General features: G+C 42.1%; 1 protein-coding gene across 8 annotated transcripts in view; it reads right to left on the bottom strand.

Annotated features, from left to right (window-relative positions):
• Window positions 1-7721, bottom strand: part of CEP295 (centrosomal protein 295) — a 54048-nt gene extending 46327 nt beyond the window's left edge. For all 8 annotated transcript variants that reach the window (XR_009689022.1, XR_009689023.1, XR_009689024.1 and 5 more), the window contains exons 1-3: window positions 7579-7721; window positions 3256-3392; window positions 1481-1681 (exon numbers count right to left, since the gene is read on the bottom strand). Coding sequence is in view for 5 of the 8 variants with exons in the window: in XM_061120649.1 (XP_060976632.1) it covers window positions 1481-1681; window positions 3256-3392; window positions 7579-7714 (474 nt within the window). In the remaining 3 variants the exon portion in view is untranslated. The remainder of the gene's footprint in view (window positions 1-1480; window positions 1682-3255; window positions 3393-7578) is intronic.
• Window positions 7722-14908: the final 7187 nt, after the last annotated feature.

Below are 14908 nucleotides of genomic sequence, written 5' to 3'. Positions count from 1 at the left end.
ATACTGAGTTAAGTACTACTTTGTCTTTGTGAAAGGATGAACTCGAGTGTATACACATTCAACTACACATTTTGGAGGTATGAGGAAGGAGTGATAATGAAAATGAAATCAGAAATCTGAATTCATCCCACCGAACTTGTCCCAAATGACTGAAATGAATAACAACTTCTAATTCTGAAGGTTACTATTTTATTTACCCAGTTGTTAAGGACTGGAAAAGAATAATGTTTGCTTTTTTTTAAAATGAAGTATAGCTTGATTTACAATGCTGTGTTAGCTTCAGTATACAGCATAGTGATTCCATTATACATACACATATATACCTATTCTTTTTTGGATTCTTTTCCCTTGTAGATTATTATGAAATATTGAGTATAGTTCCCTGTGCTCTACAGTAGGTCACTGTTGGTTATCTATTTTATACATAGTAGTGTGTGTGCTAATCCATTCTCCTGATGTATTATCCCTTACCGCCCACCTATGGTAACCCTAAGTTTGTTAGAGAATAATAGAGAATAATAATAATAATAGCGAATAATAATATTTATATAATTATAATTTATATAATTTATATAATTATAATAATAATAAAATAATAGAGAATAATAGCTTAAACATCATAGAAAACAGATTTTCCTTGACATGCCTCTTACCAAGAAATCAATCAAGTAGGATTCTTAATTTACATTAAATTTACAAAAACATTCAGGCTGCCCACAGCAAATTCTACACATGAAAACATTTTTAAAACTAAGACCATGGCATCTGGTCCCATCACTTCATGGGAAATAGATGGGGAAACAGTGGAAACAGTGGCTGACTTTATTTTTCCGGGCTCCAAAATCACTGCAGATGGTGATTGCAGCCATGAAATTAAAAGATGCTTACTCCTTCGAAGGAGAGTTATGACCAATCTAGATAACATATTAAAAAGCAGAGACAACTTTGCCAACAAAGATCCGTGTAGTCAAGGCTACGGTTTTTCCAGTGGTCACGTATGGATGTGAGTTGGACTGTGAAGGCGGCTGAGCACCGAAAAATTGATGCTTTTGAACTGTGGTGTTGGAGAAGACTCTTGAGAGTCCCTTGGACTGCAAGGAGATCCAACCGGTCCATCCTAGAGGAGATCAGTCCTGGGTGTTCACTGGAAGGACTGATGCTGAAGCTGAAACTCCAATACTTTGGCCACCTCATGCGAAGAGCTGACTCACTGGAAAAGACCCTGATGCTGGGAGGGATTGGGGCCAGGAGGAGAAGGGGACGACGGAGGATGAGATGGCTGGATGGCGTCACCGACTCGATGGACAAGAGTTTGAGTGAACTGGAGTTTGTGATGGACAGGGAGGCCTGGCGTGCTGCGATCCATGGGGGTCGCAAAGAGTCGGACACGACTGAGCGACTGAACTGAACTGAGTAATACCAATCTACTTTTAACAAGTATCATTACCACAGACAGGCAGTCAAACAAGTGCTCACTTACATTTTCTTTGGCTTGTTGATGCCCCTCTCCCATATTTCTTAAACTTGCCAAATACAGTTTTTCCAAGTTCTTTATTTTCTGAGTTTGTGATTCCTCCCATTCTGTCCTTAGTTCCTCTGCCAAACGACTGAATTGCTGATTTCTCCTCTGTTTTATATCTTCTCTTATCTGTAAAGCAATATCTCTTTCTTGTTCTCGAACCTAAAGGGAGAATATTTAAGATTATATGAAAAGAGGCTTACTTCAACTTTTTGGAAAAGCTCTTTGGAAAGAGGATCCTAAATGAATCTGATTCAGGTATTAGATATACCAATTCTCCAGAGTATTCACAAGATATTAGATAAGGCCTATTTAAAGCAGGAAATCCAGGTGATGGAGGACAAAACAAAAATCTCAAGACTACTTACAAAGTTCCCTGATAAGCCATTGTTTCCTCCCCAGAGACCTAAGGGGACTGCCATTACCATTCTGATAACATACAAGAAGCTAAATTGGTAAGCATGATTCACTGAAATTTATAGCCCAGATAAATACAGAAAGATCTAGATGAGAATGATGTTATACATCACCCCCAATTCTGGAGAGAATGGGACATAAAATGTTTCACAAGGACTTAACTATGTTACTCTAAAAAGACTTCTAGACAATAATCTATAACTTCTGAATAAATTTATTTCAACAGCTTTCCAATAAATCTTCTTCAAAGTCATTCTAATAATCTTCATCAATTACATGATTTTAAAAATGAACTATTTTCAACAATGGAGTTGGAGGGGTCTGAGTGTTTGCATATGTTTTTGTATTGATTCATAGGTTTTTTTGTTTGGGCTTCTTTTTTTGCCTTTATGCCAGATGATGCATTTTATGAATTTGTTTGAGAGAAGATCTTGGGAAATAAAAATTGCATACATTATATATAGAGAGAATAAATAAAAATACCATCAAATATTTAATAATCTCAAAAATGAACTATTTTATAATAATTATTGATTCAAATAATCCTTATTCTGAAACTCTTCAATTTATTTACTGTTTCAGTGTACTTCTCAAGTTTTCCAAAACTAGTTAATATGTAAGAACTAGGGCTCTCATAGAGCCAGAAGAAATTTTTAAATGCAATATTTTACTTAGAACACTCTAATGTAAAAAAACCTAATAGAAGTAGAAGATATTAAGAAGAGGTGTCAAGAATACACAGAATTAAACAAAAAACATCTTCATGACCCAGATAACCATGATGGTATGATCACTCACCTAGCACCAGACATCCTAGAGGGCGAAGTCAAGTGAGCCTTAGCATCACTACAAACAAAGCTAGTGGAGGTGATGGAATTCCAGCTGAGCTCTTTCAAATCCTAAAAGATGATGCTGTGAAAGTGCTGCACTCAATATGCCAGCACATTTGGAAAACTCAGCAGTGGCCATAGCTCCAAGAATTGGTGATGGACAGATAAGCCTCACGTGCTACATACAGTCCATGGGGTCGCAAAGAGTCAGACATGACTGAGCAACTGAACTGAATGTAAAAAATGGGCTTCCCTGGTGGCTCAGTGGTAAAGAATCCACCTGCTAATGCAGGAGATTCGGGAGAAACAGCAACTCAGTCCAATATTCTTACCTGGAAACCCCCCACAGAATCAGAAGCCTGGCAGGCTACAGTCCATGGGGCCTCAAAGAGTCAGACACAACTTAGTGACTTAACAACTACAATGTAGAAAATACTAATAATTTTGGGGACACAAAGAAGTTGACACTATGTTCCAAATACATCTCACCTGCAGCAATCTTAGTTTTCGTCTTCTTTCATAATCTTCCTTTAAAATGAAGGCTTCCTCATTAGGACTCAATCTCAGCTTGCCAGCATTCACTCCCTTTCTTTTCATTTTCATGTAGTACTTTAAATATGAAGGTTCTACATAAAAAATACATATGTATATATATATACCTATTAAAATAAGGCAGTAAAGGTTAGAACACTTTTTAAAGGGCTGTAAACATGAAACAAAATGATTTGGGTAAACTAAGTTCAAGTTATTTATAAATAGCAATTATTAATTCAGCATTTCTCAGATGGGGAGAAAGCAGTTTAGTGGTGAGTAAACCATTTCAAGCATTACTTGAAAAAATGCTTCCTCATCTGTGGCAGATTATTGTTTACCTGTAGTATCTGGGACCTGACTAACTCCTACTTGAGATTTCCAGAGTTTACCCAGCTTAAACATAGAAAACCACAAAGATTTCAAAAGGTATGTCAGCGCAGAATAAATGCTTCACAAATACAGCTTAACACTAGAACTCTGATAACTTGTTCATAACCAGCAAGACTACTGCACTGCAAGGGCTCCTGGCTCATATTTTAGCTGCCAGTCTGTGATATAACATGATCACCAAGTGTCATTGTATCTTAGGGAATCACATTAACCCCTCTACAGTAAAACAACTCTTCAGTAATTGGTGGTGTGATTTTTAAATGAAATCATTAAACAAAACACCTCCTAGAACAAAGTTCTGTTTTTAGGTTCAGTCCAGGGTTTAAGATTCCTAGATTTAGTCTTCTATTGCTCCTGTTTACACTCAGGTGTTCTCAATCGAGTCTCTAGATTATAACATGCCCCAATTTGGGAAAGTCTGGTGGGGAGAAAATCAAAGAATTTAAGAATCTATAGTTTTTATAAAATTTTAAAACCCTCCCCAGGTGACACTGTATCTCCTTGTTCCCATTATTGCCATTTTCAAAAATTAGACACTTCAGATCACTACATAACCATGATTTCATCTGAGATCAGTCTCTTTACAATGACCAGGAAGGCAAATACGGTAACCAAACACTTAAATCTTTCTGAAGTTGGCTTTTTTTGTTGTTTTTGCCCCACTTGGCTTGTGAGAATCCTAGTTCCCTGAGCAGGGATCAACCTGGGCCCCCTGCAATGGAAGTGCAGAGTCCTTATCACTAAACCACCCAGGAACCCCCTTCTGCAGCCAGTTTAAGCACCACTTCCCTGTGAAACTGCCCTCCAGTGATTCTTGCTCCGCCCACCTGCCACTCATTCCTGACCTACCTGTCCATAAGAAATGTTACCTTCACATTCATATGGGGACTAACCTATGCTGTCTTGATATTACCTTCCTCTAGTTTTTCATCAATAACTTGCCCTTTCTAGTTAGATTCCTTAACAATAAGGACAGAGGCTCTGGTTTTGTTTTTTTTTTTGTTTTTTTAATATCCAAATTAACCACGAATAACAACTACCAGGCAGTATTTCACATACTAAGGATAGATACTGTTTTCACTCAGGTGTACAAATAGCAGCCAGAAGAATTTGGGGTTATCTAATAGGAACTAAGGGCTTCCCTGGTGGCTCAGTGGTAAAGAATCTACCTCTCAATGCAAAGACCTGGGTTCGATCCCTAGGTTGGGAAGATCTCCCGGAGAAGGAAATGGTAACCCACTCCAGTATTCTTGCTATTCTTGACTGGAAAATCACATGGACAGAGAAGCTTAGCAGGCTACAGTCCATGGAGTTGCAAAAGAGTTGGTACATGACTTATCAACTGAACAAACAAAAAAAGGAACTAAAACTTTTTCAGTGAACTCTCTATCAAAAAGAAGGCAGGAATGATATTATTCATGGTTATATGTGCAGAGCCTAAAAACTGCTTAGCTCCTAAGTAGGTCCTTTAGTGTGCTGACTGAATGAACGACTCATTCAATGAGTTAATTCATATAAAGTGCTAGATAGGTATATGTGGTCACTGTTACAACCTGATGACAAAAAGGAGTAACTGCTTACATGTGAAAAATCTTTTCCAGCTGCAACCCACTCAGCTGATATTCACAAGGCTTTGGTAATGTACTCTGTGAAAGTGCCAACCAACCATTCTCTTTATTTTAGACAAGAAGAATCAAAGGCCACTTAGGTGAAAGGACTTGTCCTGAGTGACAATATCTACTGGCAGAGCCAAGAGAAGAATATGGTGTTTCTTATATAGGCTCCTAAATTTCTGAAATGCTAAAATATAGGTAGTGAGGAAAATTTTGTTTAAGCCAGTAATTTTTGCAAGAGGGGACTGACAAGAACTAAACAAAGAGAAAACAAGTAATCCTGTAATCCTCAATTTTCTTTCCTAGAGGATTACAGGAAAACAAGCATACATTTGTTATTTTTACCTAAGATGTGACAGAATAACTGTTTTCTCTTGTGTAGTATTATCTTAATTTTTACACTCGTTTGGAAATAATCTTATGTAGTATTCCCAGCTTCTCTAAATGTCAACCACAGTACAACAACCAAAACCAGGAAATTAACACTAGCACAATACACTAGCTAATTTACAGACTTTATTCAAATTTCATCAATTGTCCCACTAATGTCCATTTTCTGGACCAGGTCCCAAGCCAAGGAAAACATATCCTTTGACTGCTGTGTCACTCTAGGTCCTCAAAGTAGATGCCAAAATGGCATGAAACCCACAAGGATTTTATTAGGGGAAATGCCTGTGTAAGGGAAAATGGGGAGGGAGCTGGTAAAAGCTAGGAGTATTTCAGACTTTCATGCAAATCTGCCACTGAGTGGAGGAGGAAGGCAAAGTTGGGTAGATGACCCTTGAACTGTGCAGTCTAAGGAAGCTTCGAGAAGACTTCTGGGGAGTCCTTCAGCCAAAATCCCTGTGTCTCAGGAACAGGCCTGCCTTCACAACCACCCCATGCTGTCATTAACTAGGAGCAGTCTATGGGAGGCATCCAGGTAAACAGGGGCTGAGGGTCTGTGAATCATGTTCTAACAGCTAGGCAGTTTTGTCTCCTTCAACTCCACTAATTTGAGATGTTTCTCAGTCTCGGCAACCCTCCCCCATCTTGACATTTTAAAAAGATACCAGCCAGTTATTTTGCATAATGTCCCTCTATCTGGATGTGTTTAATCCCCTCCTATAGTTAGACTGAGGTTATGCATTTTTGGCAAGACCACCACAGAAGTCATGAGGTACTCTACTCAGCGCATCACACCAGAATGAATTTTGATCCCTTGATTAAGAAGGTGCCTAACAGGTTTCTCCACTATAGACACTATTTCTTTTTAAGTATTCGGTGGAGAGATAATTGAGACTATGTAAATACCATGTTCCCCACCATATTTACCAACTAAATTTAGTATCCACTGATGACCGCCTGAAACAATGTATTTTCTACTTAAATTATTCCTTCTACACTTACCAACTGGAATCCTACTGTAAGGAAGTTTCACCCATTCCTCTCTTTAGTATTTATTCATATCAATACAGGTTTTCAAATTCTAAGTACTGTTACTGACAAATAATAGAGGTGATACTACTTATCTTGCAAGACTGTCCTGAAGATTAAACGGCAACGGGCACCTCTTAATCACCTATATTAGGAAGATTTGGCTACAAGGCCCAATTCCACTTAAAGCAGGAAGACACTTAAAATCACTTTGGTCTCACTTCCTTTAAATATATAAGCAGAGTCATAATATCTTCTCCAACAGGTTGTTCTGATTGTGTGTCTTAGTAAATATAAACTGCCAGATACTTTCTAAAATTTAATGACTCTACCGTTCCCCACTGTTTTATAAAGCAGACGTTTGCAGCAGAACTTAGTATCAAAGAAATTAAAGGTGAGAGACACCAAACGAGAGCATGCTCTGTGCATGAAACGATTCCAAGCTGGTCTCTTAAACGGCTCCCAGGAGTGAGGCCGCTCCGCGGGTGACCTGGGAGCAGGACGCACCCAGGAGGTCTGCAGTGGCGACCCCGCAGACCCTTCCGGCCGCCCCGACTTGGAAGCTCAGGGACCCCGCGAGGCCCGACCCCACGGGAACGCGCACGGCCGGCTGCGCCAAAGGCGCCGGAGCGGCCTCTCACACGGCTCAGGCGAGCCCGTGAGGGGACGCGCGCCCCTCCGGGCGCCCCGCGGCCTCGAGCCCCTGAGGGGACGCGCGCCCCGCCGGCCTCCCGCCCGGCCTGTGTGGAGAGCCGCGGGCCGCTGCGAGCGCCCCAAGCCGCAGCACACCCCCGGCTCCCCGCCTCGCGAAGAAGTGCACGCTCGGGACCCTCGGGAAGCCAGCGCCTCCGTCACTCACCCGGGAGACGAGAGCCCGGCCTCAGGAATCGCGGCTCAGACACAGAAGGCCCGGCGGCCCGCCCCACAGCAGCCTCCGAACAGCCCTTCGGGCGTGAGCGGGGCGGCCATCTCCGAGCCGCCGTCACTTCCGTCATTCAAACCGCTCGCCAGTGGCGCGGCAGGGCCGCGGGAAGCGCCGAGCCCCGCCCCGCTCCGCCCCGCCCCGCCCCGCCCCGGGGGCCGCCGGGACGGCCTCGGCGGAAGGACCGCCCGGGTCGCGCGCAGGCCCTTACGTGGGGCCTATTATTGCTCGTGTCGGGCGTGGCGCGGAGGTTTTCCTTCACGACTCCCGACGGGCTCGTTTACGGATCCGAGACAGAGGTCCAGGAAGGGAGAGATACTTACCACAGCCCACTCGGGAGGCTTCAGTCTCAAGCGTCTTTATGAAAGACGCCTTGGGAGGCGCAGCCTTTCTCGTCTGAGGACACAATTCGTTTGGTACTTTCCTCACGCTGCAGTTATTTTCTGATAGTTTCCAACTCACACAACAGCGAACCGTACCGTAATGCTGTGCCTCCAGAGGGCCGCACCACCTAGAACATGTCAAGGGTTTATCCGCTGTAGATAACCTACAATCGGAAAGGGAGCGAGAGCTGGTTCATATTTACTGAGCCCCCATTACGTGCCAAGCACAGTGTGCTAGGTGTAGGGGAAACCAGGGTGAGTGGCTTACGGCCCCCATGCTAAATTTTGTAGTCCACAGCAGGGGTCTCCAACAGGTTTGTGGCCTGTGAGGAACCAGGCTGCAGAGCAGGAAGTGGGCAGGCGGTGAGGGAGTCAAGCTGCATCTGTGTTTATGGCAGCCCCTCACCGCTGGGAGTACCGCCTGAGCTCCATTTCCTGGCAGCCCTGGGTTGGAGCCTCATAGGAGGGCTTGAATCGTACTGAAACCATTGACTGCTTCTCCTACGTCTGTGAAAACACGTCTTCCACGAAACCAGTCCCTGATGCTGAAAAGTTCGGGAACTGCTGGTCTAGAGGGTGAAAGATAGCAAGAATCAAAACTTTACAAAATGAGGAGTGGGTGAGAGGGAAGTTACTGATACAATTAGCTCTGGCTTCATTGTAGAGAAGAGGTCAGAGGAAGTTAAAACTGAGACAAGGCACATAAACCAATTAGAATTCGGTTGCGGGAAGTGAAAGATGATTACAGCAAGAGTGGAGAGAAGTGGGTAGGTTTAGGAGGCAAATCCGGAATTGTTTATCTGCTTATGGAAGGCAAAAAGAGGGAAAAATAAATGGCGATGCTCAAGTTCTCTATTTGGCAACTGAGTGGATGTGGATAACTTTCTCCTAGAATACACAGAAAGAAGATCGGGTTTGGGACGGGGAAGTCGAAAGTTAAGCTTTGAATATTTTAAATTTGATCTGTTTCTGGGATATCTTGACAATATCCAGAAATATTTAGGAGGCAAAATTAGCAGTAGTTAACAATTGCTCGTAAGGTTGAAGGAAAAGGGAGAATGAAATTAACTTCACAGGCTTGTGGAGCACTGTTGATGGTAGTGCCAATAACTAAGGGAGAAATAGAAATGGGAGTCAGTTTGGTAGGCAAGGCAATGAGCTCAGCTCTGAACATGTTCTGCTTCACGTGCCTGTGGAAGGATGTGCAGTAAGCAGAGGAATACAATGGTAGACAGCCCACAGAACTGGGTTAGCGTATAGACTTGGGTTTCATTTTCATATGGGTTATAACCAAAGCTATGAAAGTGGTTGAGATCACTTAGGGAGAATTAACAGAGTGAGAAGAGCAATGAACTAAGGACCAAACTTGGAGGAACATCAAAACTTAAAGGAAGTGGAGAAAGGAATTGTCAAGTATACAAAGAAGAAATAGTGGGACCAACCTTGGATGAGATGGTTAGATAGCATCACTGACCCAATGGACCTGAAGATAGTGAAGGAAACCTGGTGTGCTACAGTCCATGGGGTCACAAAGAGGTGGACACGACTGAGTGACTGAACAACAACAACCTTGGTTTTATAGACAAAGAAGCTGCATTACAGAGAAATTCGGTGACTTGGCCAAGAGCACATGTAAGGGAAGGGTGAAACCAAGCTAGAATTCATGTATTTATACCCAGTACTGGGGTTCTTCCTTCATGCTTCCCTGTCCATGATCACATTTATCTTAATAATTGTACTTACTCTAAACAAACCTCTTCAACATCCTCAACACAGACTCATAGGTACTATCCCACACTCAACAAAAGATGTATCCATTATTTCATGCTTTAGGCTAATTTTGGTGCCCACTGTGTTTTCCAAAAGCACCAAGCACAATCCCCATCATAGCACTTATCAATCCTTATTGAAATGACCTGTTTATTAGGTTCTCGGTTGACTAGACTGAATTCTCAAGAACTGGAGTGCATTTTGTTCAGTCACCTGCCACTTCGAGCTTCTCAAATGTTTGTTTGTTTGTTTTTTTTAACTGATGAATTTTTATTTTCTTTTTATTGGCATACAGTTGCTTTACAACATTGTGTATTTATGATTTTTTTTCTATTTATTTTTATTAGTTGGAGGCTAATTACAATATTGTAGTGGTTTTTGTCATACATGGACATGAATCTGCCATGGATTTACATGTATTCCCCATCCCGATCCCCCCTCCCTCAAATGTTTGTTGAATGAACAAATAAATAAATGAATTATATGCATCACTTCCCCAACCTGCACCCTGGGCAGAAATCTTACAATTGGAGATTTTAATTAAGGCTTTTTTTTTTTTTTTTGATAGGAGGCAGTGAGGAATCAAAGAAAACCCAGTGGGCTTAGAATCAGAGTGTTTGGTCTACTATCACAACTCTGAGACTTACCAGCTGTTGGACATGAAGCCAATGAGCCTTGGTTTCTGGTTTGTTTCTCTATTATTGCCAACCAGACCACCTCAGAGTGTCCAGAATGACTCACTCATTATGACTAGCAGTTGATTCTGATTGTCAGCTGAAACTTTGCTGGAACTATTGAGTGAAGTACTGTTACCAACCAGGGTTCTTGGCCTCAATCAATTTAAATTATCAGAGGCCAGACAGGAAATTCAGGCAAAGCTCTCCTGGGGTCCTTTTTGCAGCAGGGTGGAGTGAGAACAAACAACCGGTTCCCTTACTTGGTCACTCTTCAAGGAGGGTGAGCTTGTTCCTTATGTGGGGATGAGGGTAGGGGTGTATGTGGGGGTCAGGCTAGAGGGATGGCTTAGGTGGTTTGCACAGCACTTTGTGGTCTTGTGTGCAGGGGGCCTGCACAGTACTCTGCTTTTGCTCCAGGCTCTTCAAATGTGGCAGTTCAGGGACTTCCCTGGTGGTGCAGTGGCTAAGACTCTGTGCTCACAATACAGTAGGCCCAAGTTCAATCCCTAGTTAGGGAACTAGATCCCACGTGCCTCAACAAAGATCAGAGATTCCATGTACTGCAACTAAGACCCAGCACAGCCAAACAAATAAAAATAAATGTATAGATATTAAAAAGAAAATCACGGTTTGGTTTTTTGGTCTCTTTGCATCAGTTCATAATTTTGCCCCAACTGTGTATGCATGCAGTTATTTTTAGTCCCATACAGTTTCTTTGTATTTTGTTGCTCAGGGAGGTATTTGTCCAGGGACAAATATTTCAGCACTGCAGCAAAGGGTCCCAGGCCCCAAACATCTCAGTGCCTTCAAGCAGCCTCTCCATGTGGGTTGGAATTCTTACTAGCTGAGATTCAAGAGAGAATGTCCAAAGAATGAGTATTTCCAGGGCAAGAACATGAAAGCTGCAAATCCTTTTAAAGGCAAGGCTGAGAAATAGCAAGTTTTGCCACACTGTCTTGATTAAGTATCTTAGGGCCAGCCCAAGTTCAAGTGAAGGGGAAACAAAAGTCATCTCCCAATGAAGTGACAAAGAATTTGTAGCTATCTTTAATTCACCACCATTTCCTTAGTAATACTTGACCTGCTCTCTTCACAGGCTGCTTGTGAAACTCAAAGTCATGAATCATAAACAGCACATATGAACTCCAAAACCATGTTAGATACATTCTGTTCAGTCACTCAGTCGTGTCTGACTCTTTGCGACCCCATGGACTGCAGCACACCAAGCCTCCCTGTCCATCACCAACTCCCAGAGTTTACTCAAACACATGTCCATTGAGTCCGTGATGCCATCCAACCATCTCATCCTCTGTCATCACCTCCTCCAGCCTTCAATTTTTCCCAGCATCAGGGTCTTTTCAAATGAGTCAGTTCTTTTCATCAGGTGGCCAAAGTATTGGAGTTTCAGCTTCAACATCAGTCCTTCCAATGAACATTCAAGACTGATTTCCTTTAGGATGGACTGGTTGGATCTCCTTGCAATCCAAGGGACTCTCAAGAGTTTTCCCCAACACCACAGTTCAAAAGCGTCAATTTTTCGGCACTCAGCTTTCTTTATAGTCCAACTTTCACATTCATACATGACTGCTTGGAAAACCATAGCCTTGACTAGACAGACTTTTGTTGGCATACGTTAGAAGCTATTATATATATAGGCATCTTTGTCTCCTCTTCTTATTACAGAACCAGCCCTCCAGGCCACAGGGGCAGGCATGTGACCCCGACCGGGCAAATCACAGTTCTCTATCTCCTTTGCTATTGAGATTGACCCAAGGATAGGAACATGTTCTAAACTGAATCTTTTGTGGCTTTTATTTTAATACACTCACTTCAGATTGCAGGAGACAAAACCAAACCAAACAAACAAAAAACACCTTTTAAATGTGTTTATTGGTGTTCAGTGTTTAATTTTTAATTGGGTCCCTTTGTACTCTATTGGCCTAGGGCTAGGTGTATAGGCTTAGTTTCTAGTGTTGCTACCCAACTAGGAATGAACATTAATAAGCAATGATCAAGAAGAAGAATTTTCGCTAGGCAGTAACAACACTAGTGTGACTGGCACTATGCAATGCTGCCCCTCAAACTGCAATGGAAGCCATTCAGGATTGGAGCAGTTTAGCATGTTTCTCTGACGGGGAACAATTTCACTGCTCTGAGTCCCTTTCATCTTTATGCACATTCAATATGAGAGATTGGCATTAAAGTCAGGGTGGCGGAGGACCCTCAATAATTCTCATGTATAAAGTCCAGATGAAAGGGAATCACTGCAAGAACAGAAGTAATCAGATTTCCATCTGACCATCTGCCAACTGGCCTTTCTCTCTCTCTGGCATAAATACCAAAAGGGCTTAACAAGTGATAGGATCTCAGGGTAATTTACAGCTGCTAACAGAAGTGAGATTAAGAGTGCCCAGCAGGAGAGGAAAGATGGGCTGGGAAAGGCTTTTAAAAGCTATAAATATTTTTTGAAAATGTGTGTGGGTAGATCCAGAAGTGGGGAGGAATTGGACCATTTATTTAAGGAGAGTGAAAATTGAGAGGAGAGAATAGGAAAATGAATTGATTTCGTTTCATCTTTTAAATCTGTTTCAGCTAATATGATTTTTATTAATATTACTGATATTTATTAAGCAATGAGGGTGTAGACTGTGAGTTATATCCTTAAAAAGTCAGGGAAGTCCGGAGACTTCCTGGTAGTCCAGTGATGAAAACTCTGCCTTCCAGCGTAGGAGACATGGTTCAATCCCTGGTCAGGAAACTAAGGTCCCATATACCATGAAGCATAGGCCCCCCAAGATAGTAATCATACAGTTATAACCATTTTGGCTTCATCGTTTTCATTCATTCATTGACTATTCATTGAGCAATTACTAAGTGCCAACCAAACGCTTTGGCTGAGGATACAGTGATAAACCAGGTATTGAGGATATAACAAATGCACAAGACAGACGCGATCCTACCCTCAAAAAGGCAGTGCAGACGTGTGAACAGGCTCTCACAATACTTCACAACAACAGCCTGCTTGTTCTTTACACGTTTTCATTCCTAGTCAGAGCTCTGTCTGAGCCAAAAATGGGGCTGCCACATAACTGGTGAACTAGTGAGGCAGCCATCAGAAGTCTGTGGGTTTCTTGAGGCTCAAATTAGCAGAAAGAATTAGCAGAAAGAAGGAAACATTAACTCCTGAGGATACAATTGATGTGTCTGCTACCCCAGAGACCCAACACATATAGTAAGCACTCTATGCTTTCCAGAGAGGAGGAACTCCAGCTATAAATCTTTGGCACTGGGAAGAAGACAGGTGGGAATCTAAGATATTCTAGCAATTTTAAAGGGAGCAGTGTATTGATAATATAATGCATATGGTGTCACTGTGTGTTGTTGGGGTAAAATATTTTATTTAAATGCTTGTAATGTGGTGAAACAGGCATATTGAAGGGAATTCTGCACTTCTATAATACTGCCAAGCACAGCTGAGAGAATAAATTTATGCTTGCTTCAGTCTCTGTATATTTGGACTTGTTTTTTTCCTCAGCATTCTAGAAAGTGGTGACACGGGGCAATCTTTTAGACCAACAGCCTTCTATAAGCATTCCTGCCCTGCTTGAAACCTACAGTGGTTCTCCTTACAGAATACATCAACGCTAATGTCTCTTACTAGCTCTCCAGAACCTCCAAAATATGGCATTAAAGAGAGCAGAGCTCAGGGTTTTAGTTTATCACTAATCACTTTGCGCCTTGGTTTTTTTTTTTTTTCCTTGTAAAATAGGAATAATAATATCCACCATGTCAAACTCACAGGACTGTGTCAGTGTTGAACAAAATGATGCATCTGACAGCACTTTGCAAACCACCAATGTAGTGTTACTGTGCAAATGTGATTATTATGATGTTGGTGCCATTATGATGTTGGTGCTTTGAGCCATCCAGCATTATTTCATGTCATCCTTCAACTGGACCACAATGTGCTGTGATCCTTCTTGTCTCTGAGTTGGGGCTTATGCGAGTCCCTAGCCCAGTGGGGAGGAGAGCAGACCCTGAGGCCAGACTGCCTGGGGTCTGGGTCAGCACTTGCCCTCGAGGCTGTAGTGAGGATTAAATGGGCTCCTGGGGTAAAGCCCTTAGAACGTGCTTGGCACGTCACATCACTCCCAGCACTCCAGCAAATACTTTTCATATTTGACCACATCTTCCTGTTCTAGCTCACGTCCTATCTCATTCATGAAGTCTTCTCCCCTGGTTTTCTCCTACCTATGAAATGTTATACCTAGAGTGATGTCACACAGGTTAACTATTATTTCATGATATGATTGTATTACCCAGTTATATGCATTAACTCAGCATTTAATGAACACCTGCTATGACCAGGTTCTTTCTCGTGTTTGTGTTAAGTCACTTCAGTAGTGTCTGACTCTTTGCGACCCTGTGGACTGTAGC

This window comes from Dama dama, chromosome 2, assembly GCF_033118175.1.
Source record: "Dama dama isolate Ldn47 chromosome 2, ASM3311817v1, whole genome shotgun sequence".
In the NCBI taxonomy this organism is placed as follows: domain Eukaryota; kingdom Metazoa; phylum Chordata; class Mammalia; order Artiodactyla; family Cervidae; genus Dama; species Dama dama.
This window is presented reverse-complemented; position numbering and strand designations above follow the sequence as displayed.